At 40.4% G+C, this 19,294-nt stretch overlaps 1 protein-coding gene across 8 annotated transcripts in view; it reads right to left on the bottom strand.

Moving 5' to 3' along the window:
- Positions 1–19,294, bottom strand: part of katnip (katanin interacting protein) — a 144,590-nt gene that overhangs the window by 24,297 nt on the left and 100,999 nt on the right. For all 8 annotated transcript variants that reach the window (XM_072268548.1, XM_072268544.1, XM_072268543.1 and 5 more), the window contains 3 exons: positions 13,484–13,623; positions 10,828–10,929; positions 7,236–7,396 (listed from right to left, as the gene is read on the bottom strand). In XM_072268548.1, the coding sequence (XP_072124649.1) occupies positions 7,236–7,396; positions 10,828–10,929; positions 13,484–13,623 (403 nt within the window). The remainder of the gene's footprint in view (positions 1–7,235; positions 7,397–10,827; positions 10,930–13,483; positions 13,624–19,294) is intronic.

The raw sequence follows: 19,294 nt of genomic DNA, 5'->3' as shown, positions 1-19,294 counted from the left end.
AAAAAGGAGAGTGAGAGAAAGAATGTGTGTATAAAAATAAATAACAGATGGGATCGCTCCCTACACGACTCCCTTGTCCATTCGTCCCCTGCCATCCCTCCCCACTGATCTCCCTCCTGGCACTTATCCTTGTAAGCGGAACAAGTGCTACACATGCCCTTACACTTCCTCCCTTATCACCATTCAGGGCCCCAAACAGTCCTTCCAGCTGAGGCAACACTTCACCTGTGAGTCGGCTGGGGTGATATACTGCGTCCGGTGCTCCCAATGTGGCCTTCTATATATTGGCGAGACCCGACGCAGACTGGGAGACCGCTTTGCTGAACACATACGCTCTGTCCGCCAGAGAAAGCAGGATCTCCCTGTGGCCACACATTTCAATTCCACATCCCATTCCTATTCTGACATGTCTATCCACGGCCTCCTCTACTGTAAAGATGAAGCCACACTCAGGTTGGAGGAACAACACCTTATATTCCGTCTGGGTAGCCTCCAACCTGATGGCATGAACATCGACTTCTCTAACTTACGTTAATGCCCCACCTCCCCCTCGTACCCCATCCGTTATTTATTTTTATACACACATTCTGTCTCTCACTCTCCTTTTTCTCCCTCTGTCCCTCTGACTATACCCATCGCCCATCCTCTGGGTCCCCCCCCCCCACTTGTCTTTCTCCCTGGGCCTCCTGTCCCATGATCCTCTCATATCCCCTTTGCCAATCACCTGTCCAGCTCTTGGCTCCATCCATCTCCCTCCTGTCTTCTCCTATCATTTTGGATCTCCCCCTCCCCCCTCCCACTTTCAAATCTCTTTCTAACTCTTCCTTCAGTTAGTCCTGACGAAGGGTCTCGGCCTGAAACGTCGACAGTACCTCTTCCTAGAGATGCTGCCTGGCCTGCTACGTTCACCAGCAACTTTGATGTGTGTTGTCTGTATTTTTCTTGTTCTCTTTGAATCTCACTAATCACGTTTCTGCCTGTCACTGCACAATGGAAGGGCTGTTGCAAGGTCAGGAAATCACTGTGAATGGGGGTAGAAGCTGATGATTGCTCTTGAGCGTTTAATTGCTAAGCTAATATTCCTATTGATAGGAATCCTGAAAAGACAGTCAGAGGCTTTATGTCAACTCGAGGAGGCTAAAACCTATAAGAGCCTTTAGATGGATTTAGGGAATGAGAGGGATTAATAAAACGGATGGGTGGTGGTGCCCAGCGGGAATAGATGGTAACTGGCAAGATCACACAGTGATGTTTGACTGAGTACTTAGGAATGAGAAAGGTATATGACATTTAAAAAATAAATAGGGGCCACACCCTAACCGACGTTTATGGGCCAGCCCTGTTTTGGCTCCACCCACATGACAGCTCTGTCCATGCTTACTTAGGGCCTTGGTGCAAGGAATTGAATGGCTTTAAACCATAATTTTTCAGACATAGTAATTAATTTTTGTAGTGTGTTATCAAAGCTGGCAAAATGAGGAAGGGTAAATGAAATACACAAATGATGTGAATGTGTTCCAGTAGATATATCCCACCTTGTGTCACCTGCTGGTCCAATCTACTGCCAGCACTATGGTCACAAGCTAGTCTCCAGCAGCTATGTGACCCACATTGCTGTCACTTCATCTCAGGCTCTCCATGGAAACTATAGAAAAACTGCTGGTGTTAGATTACATGACCCTGCCAACCCCCATTTCTTGCAGCTGTTAACTTCACCTCTGCTGACAACTGCTGCTCAGTGACCTTCTTTAAATTTAAGCTCAATGCTATCAGTGTTATCAAATTACATACATGTCAGCAATTATACAACCCAGAGGTTCATTTTCTTGCAGGCGTACTCAGTAAACCCAAGAACCATAATAGAATCAATGAAAGACCGCACCCAACAGGGTGGACAAAGAAAAAACAATGCACAAAAGACAACAAATTGTGCAAAAAAGGAATAATAATAATAAATAAATAAGCAACAAATATTGAGAACATGAGATGAAGAGTCCTTGAAAGTAAGTCCCTATGTTGTGGGGGTCTTTGATGATAGGTGCTGCTCTCCTGCAACAGCACTCCATGTGGGGCGGGGGGGCTTTGCTTCTGATGGACTGGACCCACATCCACTACTTTTTGTAGGATCTTCCGTTCAAGGACATTGGTGTTTCCATACCAGGATGTGATACAACCAGTCAACATACTCTCCACCACACATCTATAGAAGTTTGTCAAAATTTTAGATGTCATGCCAAATCTTTGCAAGTTTCTAATGAAGTAGAGGCCCTCGCGATAGACTGGCATCCTATCCGGTGAGGGGGAGTCTCGTACTCTCAGTCGCTTCACACACCACAGAAACCGGCATAAGCACCTGAAGGGCCACAAAGGCTCGGGACAGACTTTGACTTTTGAGAGGCCCTGCACTGCTTTCCTCAGAATGGACTTGCCCAGGACAGATCTTCTGAAATAATGACACTGGAGAATTTAAGTTTTTGATCCGCTCCACCTCAGATTCCCTGGATCATGGACCTCTGGCTTCCTGCGACTGAAGTTAACTATCAGCTCCTCAGCCTTGCTGATATTGAGTGAGAATTATTGTTGTGGCACCACACAGCCAGTTTCCCTCCCATATGATGATTTCTCCCCACTTTTGATTCCGTCAACAATAGTGGTGTTGTTAGCAATCTTAAATATGGCATTGTAGCTCTGTTTAGCCACACAGCCATAAGTGTAAAGTGAGTAGAACAGGGGACTAAGCACTAGCTGTGTGATGCACCTGGGGTGATGGTGACTGTGGAGATGTTGTTGCCAATTCGAACTGACTGATGTCTACAAGTGAGGAAATCAAGGATCTAATTGCACAAGGAGGTTTTGAGGCCAAAGTCTTGAAGCTTATTGATTAGTTTTGAGGAGATGATAGCATTGAATGCTGAGTTGTAATCGATAAAGAACATCCAGATATATGCAGTTTTGCTGCTCAAATGTTTCTGGGTTGAGTGAAGAACCAAGGATATGACATCTGCTGTGAACCTGTTGTCCTGATAGGCAAATTGGAGTGGATCCAAGTCACTTCTCAGGTAGAAGTTGATGTGTTTCATCACCAACCTCTCAAAGCACTTCATCATAATGGATGTAAGTGCTACTGGGTGATAGCCATCCAGGCAGGTTACCACATTCTTCTTGGGCATCGGTATAATTGAAACTTGCTTGAAACAAGTGGGTACCTCAGACCATCAAGTGAGGGGTTAAAGATATTGGTGAACACTCCAGCCACTTGATCAGCACAGGTCTTTACTACTCGGCCAGGTAGACCATCTGGGCCAGATACTTTCTGTGTTCTTCTCACATTGGCTTTAAAGACTGAAATCACAGGATCATCACGGGCTGTGGGAGTTCGTGAAGATTTCTCCACGTTTTAGCAGTCAAGACAAGCATAGAGGCATTGAGCTCATCTGGAAGCAAAGCCCTGTTGTCGCCTGTCAGTTGGTGATATAGTATTCAAGCCCTGCCACAGCTGTCAAGCAACCTTCATTGATTCAGGTTTAGTCCAGAATTGTCACTTCACCTGTGAGATGGTCTTCCAGAGATCGCAGATGGACATCTGCCTCTAATCTGGCCCTCAGCAAATTGCAGATTTTATGGCTGATACAGGGCTTCTGGTTGGTGAAGACACTGAATGATTTTGTAGGGACACACTTGGCTACGACTGTTTTAATAAGTCCGTGACAACAATGGTGTATTTATTCAGATCCATTTACTCAGAATACAACCCAGTCCACTGACTCAAGGCAATCCCATAGCCACTCCTCTGCCGCTCATGACCATCTCTTTGTTGTCCTCAACTCTGTAGCCTTGCTCTTTAGCTTCTGCAGGTAGGAGAAGGACAGCCAAGTGATCAGATATCCCAAAATGTGATCTGGGCATGTAATGGTAGACAACACACACACAAAATGTTCCTCCAGCATTTTGTACATGTTGCTCAGATTTCTAGCATCTGCAGATTTTCTCGTGTTTGTGATGTAATGGTAGGCATTTCTTATAGCAGTGGTCTAGTGTGTTGGAACCTCTGGTACTACAGGTTATATGCTGATGGTAATTGGGTAGGCTTCCTCTGAAAAGTCTGTTGAAGTCCCCAGTTGTGATTTGAAATGCATCAGGATAGACTGCTTCTTGTTTGGTGACAGCAGCATGCAGTATCTCAAGTGACAGTCAGCCAATGGTGGTATGTAAACTGCAGTCAGGATCATGGAGGAGAACTCTCTTGGTAAATAGAATGGTCGACACTTTCAGTCACCGAGTGAATTAACCTCTTTGCTGTGAATATACCAATGGCATCTCCCAAGAACAAAAGACACATTGTTCCTCTAAATCAGGTGGCTGAGTTCAAATCCCATTACTGTGACAACTTTTAGGCCATTATTTCAGACAACCATGGTTGGAGAAGTTATTTAACAGATTAGGTGTTAAACTGGGAACCATCTTGTCCTTTAAATAGACAAATAAAGACTCCCTTATATAACTTAAAGAGTAATGAGGTTTCTGAGTGCATTGGAAAACTGAACTTTCAACTAATATCTGCTCAGCCCTTCACTGTTCTCTGTGGGGTGTTGTTACCACAATTTATTACCCACATCTCTTGTATTGAAACTGACAAACATCAAATTATTTTAAGGACAAGAGAATGTTTAGGACATTCCTAACTCAGGAAAGATGCGAAAGAAATCAAAGCCTTACAGTCAAGTCTACACAGATAAACTTTTAAAATTCACTCATGCTAGAACACATACAGTAGTCTAGGCTGGCATTTCAAGGGGGCGCTACTTTGCTCTGGAGGTGACATCTTTTGGAACAAGATTCTTAAGAGATAAAGTTCAAAGTACATTATTTATCAAAATACATATATCTCACCATATACAACTCTGAGGTTCATTTTCTAGTGGGCATACTCAATAAGTAGATAGAACAATAACCATAAAAGAATCAATGAAAGACTAGCCAACTTGAGTGTTCAGCTAGAGTGCTGAAGACAACAAACTGTACAAATACAAAATGAAAGAAATAAGAATAATAAATACTTAAGCAATAAATATCAAGAACGTGAGATGAAGAGTTCTTGAAAATGAGTCCACTGGTTCTGGGAACATGCCGTTCTTTCACACGAATTCCTATATAGATCTATTTGGAAAACAGTTGTAGAATACACCTTCTGGTGCTACTTGGACACATCTTCAGTGATGAACCCGGGGTCATAGGGTGTTTCAGGTCTTTAATCATCAGACAACCTCGACCGGGTGACCCAGCCGGGGGTGATCACTCCCTGACTTGTGTCCAAGTGGTGCACGAATCCACGGATCCCCCCTCCGGATGCACAGCCACCGCGAGGCCTTTTCAGCAGCTGCCAGAATGTTCTTGGTGGCTCTTCTGCACTGCAGTCCTTTAACTCCAAGGAGTTTTAGAGTCTGCTGTAATGAAAGGCCAGCAAAGACCCAGCACCCAACTTCGACTGGCTCACAGAGAGCTCTCCAGCCATTGCTCCAGCATTCTGCAACAAGATCTGTGTATCTAGCCATCTTGTGCTTGTTGGCCTCTTCAATCCAGTCTTCGCAGAGGACAGTAAGTTTCAGCAGGACCACTTGCTTTGTCGACTCCGATATTAACACCATGTCCGGGCGGAGCAGAGTGGTTGTGATGTTCTCTGGGAACTTGAGCTGCCTCCCTAGGTCGACTTAGAGCTGCCAGTCTCGTGCAGTGGCACGAAGCCCTCCCGAGGAGCTAGGCCGATGTTGAGCCTTGTTCCCCGCTCTATTAAGGTGATGGACTGTTTGGGAGCGTGCTGATTCTTGCTGTTTTGAATCACTGTGCTGATTGCGTCCACCATAGACCTTAGGACTTGGTCATGGCGCCAGCAGTATCGCCATTCCCCCAACGCCTTTGGGCAGCAACTTAGGATATGCTACAAGGTACCCCTCTTCTGGCACAGTGGGGCACCTTGGAGCATATCCTATTGTTGTGGTGTCTTGGGCAATATTTGTCTTTCAGGAAATATAGAAGAACCATTAACCTTATTGTTCAACTTTATTTTGAAAGTCTGCTACAATGCCTCCCTTCAGTTGCAAGAATGATTTCAATTTAGCAATGGCTGTTTAGGGAAATTCAAATTCTCTTAGTTAACAAAAGGTATTGTGTAAATTGATGTAGACACAAACAAAAACTGGGGGAACACAGCAGGTCAGACAACATCTGTGAAGGGAAATGGACAGTGGATCATTTGGGTCAAGACCACCCCCCCCCTCATCTGGACTGAAAAGAAGGGTTTCAACCCAAACTGTTGACTCTCCATTTCTCTCTGTGGGATGCTGCCTGATCCAGAGGCAGCTTGTTGCTACGCAAACCAATATTATTACTAACAGGTCTCAGATTAGAATATAACCTACTTCAGCGGGAGCTGTCAAAAATGGATAGAGCTCAACAGCAAGGGATGGATAAGCTGAAGAATGTCAGTTTTGACCTCACTTTAGCCCATACCAGAATTGACCTGAATATAATGGAGGGATCCAAGAAAAATACTCCTTCATGACCCATTTATCAGCACAAAGAAATATGTCCAAATCTTGTAATTCAGTATCACACCAAGGGATGAGAATTGCTTATCTACATTTGATTTTATATGCCCGATGAAGGGTCTCGACTCAAACTGTCGACTCTCCATTTCTCTCCACAGATGCAGCCTGACCCACTGATTTCCTCCAGCAGTCCGTTTGGTAAACAAATGCATACTGTTGCAGAAAAAAACTCAGTACATCAATAGAAACCAAACGAGACTAAAAGATTTATATCAGAAATCGAGTTAACTATAATCAGTCAATTTAAACACAGATATTCTTTCTTCCACTAAATATACACAGATTCTTGGAAACAACTCTTCAGGGCAAGAATTGGGCAAAATTTGGGAAAGAGTCAGCTTTTATCAATCTTATAATCTGTCAAATTATAGTTGAAATTTCTAATGATCAAAAACACCATTCCATTCAGATAAAAGATAAATCTGAGATGATTCAAAAGTCTCAGAAGCAACCTTAATTTAATTTTAATGTGGGTGGAAGAACTGACACTACCCCATCATTCTCTAACCTCAAATTCATGCTCCCTAGGTTGAGAATGCAAGAATGTGGAATCATTTCAATGTAGAAAAAATATAGGTTGAAATTTGTAAATTAGGGAATTAGACTTTCTCCATGATAAATTTACTGTACCTTATGACTGTATTTCTCGCTCTGTGTGCAATCTTCTCATCATGGGTGAAAAGAATGGTATGATATGGAATAACAGGCTCACAGGTTGGAAGGATACCGCGGGCCACCTGACTCACCATATCCAGAATTCCATTGTAGACTAATAAATCATCAACAAGCAGCTACAAAACAAATAAAATATCCTGTAAATGTAGCACTATAACACAGCACAAAGTTTTGTACTTATTAGTATATATTGCTATGTGGCTGTGATGCTGCTGTAACTAAGTTTTTTGTTCCACCTGTGCATACATGTATTTGTGCATATGACAATAAACTTAACTTTGACTAGAATACAGTTATGGTTCATAGGTAATGAAGTTATCTGTTTATACACATATCTGCATTATTTGGGTACATGAGTGACATGGGATTTTTGGGCAACAGTAAGACATCTACACGAATTATTCACCCAACTGTTAAGCCAACTCTTGTGCAGATCTATATGTAACAAACCAGTAATCAGTTTCCAGATACAAAACTCATCCATAACAAATCCTGCCCACAAAATCATTGATGTTATACTGTCAGCAATTTAATCTATGCCCTCAGTTTGGTGTGCTGTCAAAACTATCAGAAACATTGAGCTTCTGAATGTCACCAGTAATTTATTACAAAAAAAAGCACTGATCAGGATATTACAGTTTTTAAAACAAATTATTAAATATAAACAAAGTATCAAAACAGTAAACATATTTAAGAAATATGATTAACTTAGTTGTAAAAGACCTGATACTTAAGCCTTTCTTAGATGCATTTGTCCTTTAAGCAAATGCAGTCACTGCTCTTTCACCAGGTTTAACATGCACAGCTTCAAGGGCAGAGTTCTGGATTATTGCAAGAAATTTGAATTCTGCTTATGTACAATAGGAAATAAGAGGTCAGACAGCAAAGCCTCCTGCGGACATCTATCAGGAATTTGGGACTGTGTTCATAAACAATCCTGAAGTTCTTGTCACAGGGATGTTGCTGGCATTTTTCAGTAAGATCTAGGCCATGAAGATGTCCACATTAATTACCATATAGACCTAAATTCTTGGCCCAGATTTTCCAATTCTGATGTCAACAGTAACCCACTTAAAATGTGCGTATACATTTCCCTTGAAGGAGGTCAATTATTTGCAGGTTCCTAAAATGATGTGGTCAAATGATTCTTTATAACTAATGATTTATAAAAACACAAGAGACACAAGTTCCTTTGAACTTGAAAACTACTTTATTTCTCACCATTTCAAATATCTGCATTTTCATTTCCAATTTATATTACATCTGCAATGTTCTTGGCCATTTAGCTTATTAATGTCTACTTGAAGCCTCCTTGAATCCTCCTCCCTTCTTATGATCCCACCTAGTTTTGTACTGACATCTATGAAAGGTTTAACACATGAGGAGTGTTTGAAGCCTCTGAGCCTTTACTTAATGGAGTGTAAGAAGGATGAGGGGAGAGAATCTCACTGAAACTACCAGGTACTGAAACGTCTGGATAGAGTGGATACGGAGAGGATATTTCCATTAGTAGGGGAGCCTAGTGTACATGGGCACAGCCTCAGAATAAAGGGATGCCCCTTTAAAACTGGAGAGAAGAGGAATTTCTTCAGCCAGGGGTTGGTGAATCTTATGAAATTTGTTGCCACAAGGGGCTGTGGAAACTAAGTCATGGGATGTATTTAAGACAGGGTTTAATCGGTTCTTAATTAGTAAAGAAGATGAAGATTATGGAGAGGTGGGAAAATATTACCAAAGATTGAATGGTGGAGTAGACTCGATGGACTGAATGGCCTAATTCTGCTCCTAAATCTTACAATCGATGGTATCATGAGCAAACATGAACCCTCAGATTCCTAGAATGGAATAGCTGGTGTCCAAGCACCAGTTCCTGCAGTACCCTACCAGTCTAAGTCTGCCAAATTGAGTAAAATTCTTTGTTTTCAATCCAATAACCAAATTTTCAACTAATAACAGTATATTACAACAGCTCTGTGCTAGCCTCATTGACAAACTTCTTGCTTGGGACCCTATTGAAACCCTCTGAAAAAACCAAATGCCCCACTCCTCTGGCTCATTTTTAGATTTTCATCTCGTCATATCTGCAAAGTAATCAGTTTAGTTAAATGTGACTTTCCTTTCATAAGTCCACAGGAAAAATTCCGAAAATCTATAAAAATTTATAAGAATTCATTATCTCTATAGCCATCTCTTTCAAAACCCTGGTATGTAGACGGTTGGATCCTTGAGAAATATCATCCAGTACTTGGTTAAAAACTCATTTATTTCCTTCATTTTCACTAGACACTTGATTATTTTAGTGCCTTTGGCAATTATTTTGGACTTTTCTACAAGAACAAACACAGAGTGGTTGCTTAATTTCCTTCAAATTTCCATATTTCCAGTTACAAGCCTCTGCCTCTAAAGGACTGATATCCACCTTCGCTAGTCTTTTTCTTTTAACATGCCTATATTAAGTTATTCCAACTTGCTTTTATATTTCTTGCCAATTTATCATTTTATTCTATCTTGAATATATCAATTTCTTGACAAATTCTAAAATATGCCCCATTATCTACCATTTCTGTCAATTTTACAAGCTTCACCCTTGGGTATAATACCATCTTTAAACTGTAGGGCAAATATCTCATGTAAGGAAACAAGACTCATTTTGATTTTGATGCCCAAACACAATAACAAACAATAGCCAAAGACCTCTCTGATTCCACAAGGATATTAGAACATTGAAATTTACAGCATATTACAGGCCCTTCGGCCCACATTGTTACATTGTTAAGACTAATAGGCTTAAGTTTTAATGAGAGACTGGATGGGCTGGGATCGTTTTTCTTGGAGGAAAGGAGACTGAGAAGTAATATTATTAAGGTTTATAAATACATAAGGGACATAGATAGGTAGAAAGAGGTTCACAGTCTTCCCCCCACCCCCCAAGGATAGAGGAGTCTACAAATGAAGGACATAGGTTTAACAAGAGAGGGGAAATATCGAAATGAAATCTGAAGGGCAAGCTTTTTCCACACAGAGGGTGGTGGGTATATGGAACAAATTGGTAGAGGAGCTGATAGAGAAGAAGACAACTGCAACATTTAAAGAGTATTTGGACAGATCTATGGATAGGGACAGAAGAAGGATATGGGCCAAATATAGGAAAATGGGATTAATGTAGACAGGTAATTCAGCTGACGTGTACAAGTCAAACTGAAGGGCGTGTTCTGTGCCGTACAACTCTATGGTAGTTTTACAATCCAATGAGCAAAAAAGCCATATAAGGCATTGATTTTTGAGATGTTCACAGGTTTTACCGCACTCTCTGCCTATATTCCATTGTTTACCTCTACAAAATTACCTTGTGGCTTAGCTCCTAACCCTGGCAAAAATAGCTTAAGTTCACCTCAATAGCACTATTGACAATATTAGGCAATGCACAATATTCCTCAGAAATAATTCTCTTGTCCATTCCTCAGAAATAAATTGGGCATTCCTATAAATGAGCATTAAAAATATCAAGTTCATGTATATTAATTTGGTTAAAAATAAGGTAACCTACCCCAAACTCTTTTACTCCTCTTTGAGGGGTTTTTGAATAATTCCAGAGCTTAATCATTGATACAACCATTGGGCGATCAAAGATTATGTAGACCTGATTCACCTGAAACAGAAAGATCAACTAATAATGTATTATAAATTCAAAACATCTTATGGAATTTAAAATATATTATTATGCATTATAGTGATTAGAAAGCCATGCTTTAGAGATGCTTTATCTGTTATTCAATAAGTTCACTATATCATTCTCCGCAAGTATTTCATTGATTAACTCAGCAAAACCACTTTATTTCTCTCCCATCTATCCAAATGCCTTCTCCAGCAAAGGTTTTATTTTTCCTCTGTGTAACACCCATAATAAGCTGACTGATCAGAGACACCGAGTGTGAGGAGCAACATAACAACATTAGGCATTTTTTACCTCAACTTTTCAGATACAGTCAGCCAATTGGTGATGTTTTTTGGTTATGGACAAGGTGATACCCATTTACAGTAGTAGCAAGGATACAAAGGATAACCAGCTGTTCAAAGCAACATGTGCTAATTTATAGGTCTTGAACAGAGCAAAAGAAACTTATGGTACTCCATGTGAGTTTCATCAAACAGAATTTTACACTGAAACAAAGGAGGAGACTACGGGCAATGAACAAAATGTAGATCAAAGAGAAAGGTTTGAAAAAGGGGAATGAAAAGTAGATGCAAATAAGGTTGAAGAAAATATTTACAAGGATGTTGCCATGGAAGACCTGATTTCTAAGGAAAGATTGAATAGATTAGGACTTTATACCTTGGAATGTAGAAGATCGAGGGGTGACTTGATGGAGGTATGCAAAGTTATGAGGGTTATAGACAGGCTAAATGCAAGCAGGCTGTTTCCACTGAGGTTGTGTTGGACTACAATGGGAGGTCATGAGCTAAGGGTGAAAGGTGAAAAGTTTAATGGGATCATGATGGGAAACCTCTTCACTCAGAGGGTTGTGATGCAAGTTGATTGGAGTAGGCAGTTCAAATGGTTTGGCATGGACTAGATGGGCCAAAGGGCCTGTTTCTGTGCTGTAGTTTTCTATGACTCTAGAAGGCAAAGGAAGTTGGAAATGAAATTCCATATTCTTGTGCATCAATAGCTGAATTTGTAGGAAGAAAAAAGTTTAGAAGTACTTAGAAACAGCAAGGGTTTGAAGATAATGATGAGAATTTTAAAATCAAGACATTATGTAAACATGAGATAACAGGAACAAGAGGGTTTGGTGCAATTAAGGACGTAGCAATCTAAATGATGTCATGTTTGTCGGTTGAAGTAATCTGACCAGGAAAGTAGTGGAACAGACAATCTCCAAATTAAGTTTAAAAGCATTGAGATACTCTTCAAATTTTTTATGGCCTGATTCCATATGACCTCTCTTCCAACCATCTAACTCTCCACATTTATTTGATTGTCTGTCTGCAGTTTTTCTACTTCAGAAACACGATGAGACCTTTAGTATTCTTGGTCCAAAAGCCTCCACTGCCAGAGTTGCCTCATGCTATCAAAACTTCTTTACTCTATTCCCAAAGATCCATGATCAGAGACATTTAGGAACAATTAAAAATATATTGAATAATAAATACACAAAAACAATTGATGTTAGATTATCTCAACAAATATTTAGATTTAAAGGATAAACCACCTACCTCCTCAATTAAAACCAATAACTTATGTTCCAGTTATCATTCCAGCTTCACCTAACTCAATACTCCAACTATCACTGGTGTAAAGCTTCAGAGTCAAATACTAAGTGTTCTCTTCAGGTCAGTGCAATTCAACATTGAGTTCAGGGACAGACAGGGAGACATACAGGTGCATTGCAGCATGGAGACGTGTGCCCAGATGCACTAACACTCTGCTGCTAGCCTCTGTTTAACTACAGAACAACTCGCTAGGCGTCAACATAACCCAGCTCAATTTTGTTAACGGAGTTTGCACTCGAAACAGACTTTAGTTTATGCCTTTCATACAAGCTTTCAAGTTTATGTAGCTCAAATGCATTTCAACGGTGAAGGAATCAACAAGTGGTGTTTTCTGCACAGTCAACAGTGAAATGAATGTGCATTTCTACACTTAATTGTCTTTGTCCCCTGCCTGGCTTTGCAGTAACATTACACATGAATAATAGAGTGTTGCAAGTATTTATTTTAACAAGTCTCAGATCATTATGATATGAGATTATAAAATAGCAATTATTTTAAAACAGGGTCACACAGTTAATAGCAAAGTATAGAGATAAAGGGCAATTTGGAATCTAGAGCAAAATAAAACTGCAGAAGGAATGCTATGGGTCAAGCAGCATCTGTAGGGAGGAGTGGGGGTGGAAGGAAGGAATTGTTGATGTTTCAGGTTGAGACCCTAAATCAGGACTAACAGTGAAGATAGCTGGCATAAAGAGGAGGGATCAGAGGTGAGACTGGCCCGTGTCATCCCTCTCCCACTCTTCTTTATACGTAATTTGTCCTCTCCATTCTAAGTCCTACTGCAGGGTTTTAACCCCAAACATCAACAACCTCCTTCCCCCATAGATGCTGCTTGATCATTGAATCTTTTCCAGCAGTTTGATTTTTGCAAATAGCAGAGTACATCTTCGAGATAAAATCATTCATTTGACGACTACCTTATTCCTTACCAAATTAGGAAGAATAGGGGCTAACCACATGTGCCTGCCATCATTGGTGTCATTTACTCCATCAATTAGTTTGTCTGGGGTTCTGACATCTCCTGAGACACTTTCTAAAACATTCACACTGTCCGGAAAAGCAGCAATATCTGAAATTAGCTCATTAAGGATTTTAAAAAATCACTTGAACAAAAGACACAATTCAGCAATAACAAAGTAAATACAACTAGTTATGTCATACTGTAATAGATGACAGGGATGTGGGTTGTTTAAATTTGAACATGAAAATGTCAGTTCTAAAAGTGCTGATGCTATGTTTTGTGAATATAATTTGTGCAAATACATTTAATATACTGTGATTACTATTCAAAAGAAAACACTTTGTTAGCTATAAAGCTTCTCTGAGTATGCCAAAGTTATGAAATGCACTATATAAATGCAAGTCATTCTTTTCTTCTTCTTTAAAATTCATTAATATTTTGATTAAGGATCTCAAAAATATGAAACCATTGCTGATAAATACTACAGGAGCGATATAGTGCTGACAATCAAGTTCATTATAAGAACATTAGACATAGGAAAAGAATTAGGCTGTTTGGCCCATCCAGTCTGCTCTGCCTTTCCATCATGGCTTATTCATTACCCCTCTCAACCCCATTTTTTATCCTTGTCCCCATAACTTTTGACATTCTGATGAACCAAGAACCTATTAACCTCTGTTTTAAATATATTCAGCGACTTGACCTCCACAGCTGTCCATGGCAATAAATTCCACAGATTCACCACCTTCTGGCTAAGGTTCTAAAAAGATGTCCCTCTATCCTGAAACTGTGCCCTCTGGACCTAGACTCACCAATTATAGGAAACATCCTCTCCACATCCAGGCCTTTTAATAGTCAATAGGCTTCAATGATATCCTGCCCCTCATTCTTCAAAACTATTGCGAGTACAGGCCCACAGCCATCAAACACTCCACAAATAATAACCCTTTCATTCTTGGAATCATTCTCGTAAACCTCTTCTGGACCCTCTCCAATGCCAGCACGTCTTTTCTTAGATAAGTGATCCAAAACTGCTCACAATACTTCAAGTGTGGTCTGACCAATGCTCTATAAAGCCACAGTATGACATCCTTGCTCTTATACTCTAGTCCTCTTGAAATGAATACTAACATTGCATTTGCCTTCCTTACCACTGATTCAACCTGCAAGTTAACCGTCAGGGAATCCTGCACAAGGGCTCCCAAATCCCTTTCGCACCTCAGATTTTTGAATTTCCTCCCATTTAGAAAACAGTATGGTAGATTTTCAACAGACCAAACTAAAATTAAAATAAAAGAGTATACAAGACAAGTCAGGGAAATGATAATAGAGAAGCACAAATCTGGGGAAGGGTACAAGACCATCTCAAAGGCACTGAACGTACCTTGGAGTTCAGTGCAGTACATCATGGAAAAAGTGCTAAAAATTTATAAACCACACCCACAGGCTGACCCTCTAAACTTAGTCCCAAAAGAATGGAACTTGTAAGAGAGGCTACTGTGACGCCAACATTCACTCTGAATGAGCTGCAGATGTCAGTGGCTGCAATTGGAGATGAAGTTCATGGCTTCACAATCTCTAAAGCCTTGCACAAAAAAGGTATTTATGGAAGAGTGGCAAGGAAGAGCCCTGGCTAAAAAAAAAGTATATCCTTGCCTGCAAAGACTTTGCAAAGCATCCTTAAAGGATACTGTAACGATGTGGAAGGTCTTGTGGTTGGATAAGACTAAAGTGGAACTTTTAGTCTCAACACTAAGCAGTACATGTGGCACAAATCTAACACTGCGCATCAGCCAAGTAACACCATCCCTACTGTAAAGTACGGTGGAGGTAGCATCATGCTATGGGGATGCTTTTCAGGAGCAGGGCCCCAAGATCTTGTCAGGATTGATTGGAAGATGAATGCTGCTAAATACAGAGATCCTGGATAAAAGAAACCCTGCTAGCCTCTGCCAGAAATCTTAAACTGGGGAGGGAGTTCATCTTTCAGCAGGACAACCCAAAACACACTGCCTGAACAACCATGGGAGTGGCTTCACATGAGGAAAATTCTTGAGTGTTCTTGAGTGGTCCAGTCAGACTCCTGACCTTAAACTGATCGAATATCTCTGGCAAGACTTCAAGGTTGGTGTCCAATGCTGCTCCCCAACTAACCTGGCGCAACTTGAGCAATCTTGAAAGGGGGAATGGGCAAATCTTGCTCCAACATACTGTGCAAAGCTAATAGACTATTCCAAAAAGACTACTGGTTTTAATAGCTCAAGAGGTGATTCTGAGCAAAGGGGGATGAATACTTTTGAACTGCTGATATTTCAGTTTTTGAATTTTTAGTTCTTCATGCTTTACAATTTTCCCCTTTTTTGGGCTCAATTGTGAAAAAAGAGCGCGCAATTCACAAATAAATTGATCAAATCTCAGTTACATTGAACAAAATCCATGGTTCTAATACACATTTATGTGAACAAAGGGTTGGGGCTGAATACTACTACAAGAAATTATATGAAAAAATTGTTGATATGCTCTTGGATATTTTGGCCAGTTTACTTTCATATTTCCTCTTTACTCTCCTTATGGTATTTTAGTTGCCTTCTGTCAGTTTTTGAAAGCTTCCTAAACCTCTAATTTTTGCTGTATTATATGCCTTCTCTTTTGCTTTTACGTTGGCTTTGACATTCCTTGTCAGCCATGGTAGTCTCACCCTCCTTTCAGAATACTTGTTTGTGGGATATATCTACCCTGTACCTTCCAAATTGCCCCCAGAAACTTCAGCCATTGCTGTTCTGCCGTCATCCCTGCTGGTGTCCCTTTCCAAAGAACTCTGCCCAGCTCCTCTCTTATGCTTCTGTAATTGCCTTTACTCCACTGTAATATATTCTCCCTCTCAAACTGCCAGATGAATTCTATCATATTATGATCACTGCCTCCCAAGGGTTCCTTTTTGTTGAGCTCTCTAATCAAATCTGTTTCAGTACACAACAGCCAATCTGGAATTGCCTTTTCCCTGGTGGGTTCAACCATAAGCTGCTCTAAAAAGTCATCTTGTAAGCATTCTAAAAATTCCCTCTCTTGGGATGCAGCACCAACCTGATTTTCTCAATCTACCTGCATATTGAAATCCCCCATGACTATCATAACATTGCCCATATTACATGTATTTTCTATTTCCTGTTGAAATTTATATTCTACATCCTGGCTACTGTTTGAGGGCCTGAATATAATGCCCATCAGGATCTTTTTACCTTTGCAGTTTTTTAACTCTACTCACCAGGTCTCTACATCTTCAGATCCAACATCATCTCTTTCCAAGGATTTGATTTTATCTTTTGCCAACAGAGCCACCACATCCCCTCTTCCTACCTGCCTGTATTTCCCATACAAGGTGTATCCTTGGATGTTAAGCTCTCAGCTATGATCTTCTTTCAGCCACGTCCCAAGTGACACCCATGTCATACCTGCCAATCACTAACTGCACTACAAGATCATCTACCTTATTCTGTACACTGAGTGAATTCAAATACAACACATTCAGTCCTGTTTGCATCATCCTTTCCGGTTTTGCCCCCATGTTATACTTCACCTCATCCCGCTGACTGCAATTTGCCTATCATCTGCCTGTTCATCCTCACAGTATCACTACACACTGCATTGACTTGCATACCAGCTGCTCCATCAGTCTGATTCTCATCCCACTGCCAACTTAATTTTAACTCTCCAACAGCTCTAGAGAACCTGTACACAAGGATATTCGTTCCCCTCAGATTCAGGTATAACCTGCCCTTCCGCAGAAGAGATCCTAATGATGCAGAAACTTGAAGCCCTGTCACCTGTTCCACTTCCTCAGCCATTCATTCATCTGTGCCATCATCCTATTTCTGGCCTGACTAGCAGTGGCACTGGGAGTATTCTAGGGATTACCACCTTAGAGGGCCTGCTCATCAGCTTTTTCTCTAACTCCCTATACTCACTGTGCAGGACCTTTCTACCCGAGTCATTGGTGCCAATATGCACCACAATGTCTGGCTGCTCACCTTCCATCTTGAGAATCTTCTGCTGCCACTCTGAGACATCCCCCACTCCTCAGACAAGTCCTGGCAGACCCTGCTTACTTCTTAAAATGCTAAGTAAAGTCCACAAGTTACTGTCTCAAATAATTATGTAACAACTTCAATGAAAGTTGCCATATTTTCATTTACACAAGAGATCCTGCAGATGCTGGTAATCCAGAGCAATGCTCGCAAAATGCTGGAGGAACTCAACAGATCAGATATCATCTATGGAAATAAACAGTCGACATTCCAGGCCACGATCATTCATCAAGACATACACAGACAGGGAGATATTAAAATAATATTACAATGTCTCAATTTTTAAGCTTCACAATCCTCTGAACTCAATTAAAAATATACAATTTTAAGCACAAAAAGCTAGAAAATTCAAACAAATATTGGAAAAATAACAACTATTTATCTACAGTAAGAATTAATTCCTCTCACAGAACTGTTGCTTGTGAGTGACTAAAAAGGAAGATATTCTCTTACTTATCAGTAATCTACATGAAGTAATACATCCATTCTACTTTATCAATGTTGGTTTCTGCTTGAAGGATTCATCCTGACATTTGCTGGAATTTCTACCATGTTCTTCAGCTCCACCCTGCTCTTCCAGAGATATGACCAAGAATTGTGGCTGCTAGCAGCACAATGATCATTACAGAAAAGAGCAATTATAAAATCAGTTGTATATGTTATGGAGTTATTAACAAATAATTATAGTTGTGTATAGTTATCCTGACTAATATAGAGGGTTAACACATATAGAAGAAATCGCACACCTTACATTGGGTGACAATGTTGCAGAATAGATATAGTCAGGATTAAAACATTGATTTATGAGCCAATAAAGTACTGATAGATTAAACCTAACTGGCTTTTCTAGTACGTCATAGTTTATCATTTTAAACTAATGTTTGAAATTTACCTCATGACCTATTTTAACTTCTGACTAATTTTAACAGGTCAGCTCATTTCCTGCTCAATGTTCTCCAAAATCAAATTACAGTGGATGCTGAAAATATGAAAAAAATACTGGAAATAATCAGGTCATGTAACTGTGAGAAGAAAGACAGAATTAGTACCACACACAAAATGCTAGAGGAGCTCAGCAGGTTAGGTAGCGTCTATGGAATGAATAAACAGTTGACATTTTGGGGCGTGACCCTTCACCAGGAAAGGAACGGAGAAGATGCCAGAATAAGAAAGGTGGGGGAGAGGAAGAAGCACAGGCTAGAAGATGACAGCTGAAGCCTGATGAGTGGAAAAGATATAGAGTTGGAGAAGGAATCTGATAGGAGAGGAGAGCGGACCATGGGAGAGGGGCACCGGGGGGAGGTGACAGGTAAGAAGCCAGAATGGGGAATAGAGGAAGTGGGGAGGGGGGAATTTTTCTTTACTGAAGGAGAAATCAATGTTCATGCCATCAGGTTGGATGTTACTAGATAGAATATGAGGTGTTGTTCTCCATCCTGAGAAAGGCCTCATCGTGGCAAGAGGCCATGAACCAGCATGTCAGAATAGTAATGTGGATAGGAATTACAGTAGTTGGCCGCTGGGAAGTTAATATTTAAGTTTGCTGACTTCTCATTAGAGCTGGAATAAATTTAACATAAAACAAGTTCGACATTAAACTATGAAAGGAGCAAAAGTCGAAAACTAATGTTCTGAAAGAGAGTGTAAAGTGGGAAATAATTATGAGAAATGATTAAATGGTACAAGATAACCTA

This window comes from Mobula birostris, chromosome 9 (genome assembly GCF_030028105.1).
Source record: "Mobula birostris isolate sMobBir1 chromosome 9, sMobBir1.hap1, whole genome shotgun sequence".
Lineage (NCBI taxonomy): Eukaryota > Metazoa > Chordata > Chondrichthyes > Myliobatiformes > Myliobatidae > Mobula > Mobula birostris.
Note: the sequence above shows the minus strand (reverse complement) of the source record. Positions and strands in the feature narration are given on the sequence as shown.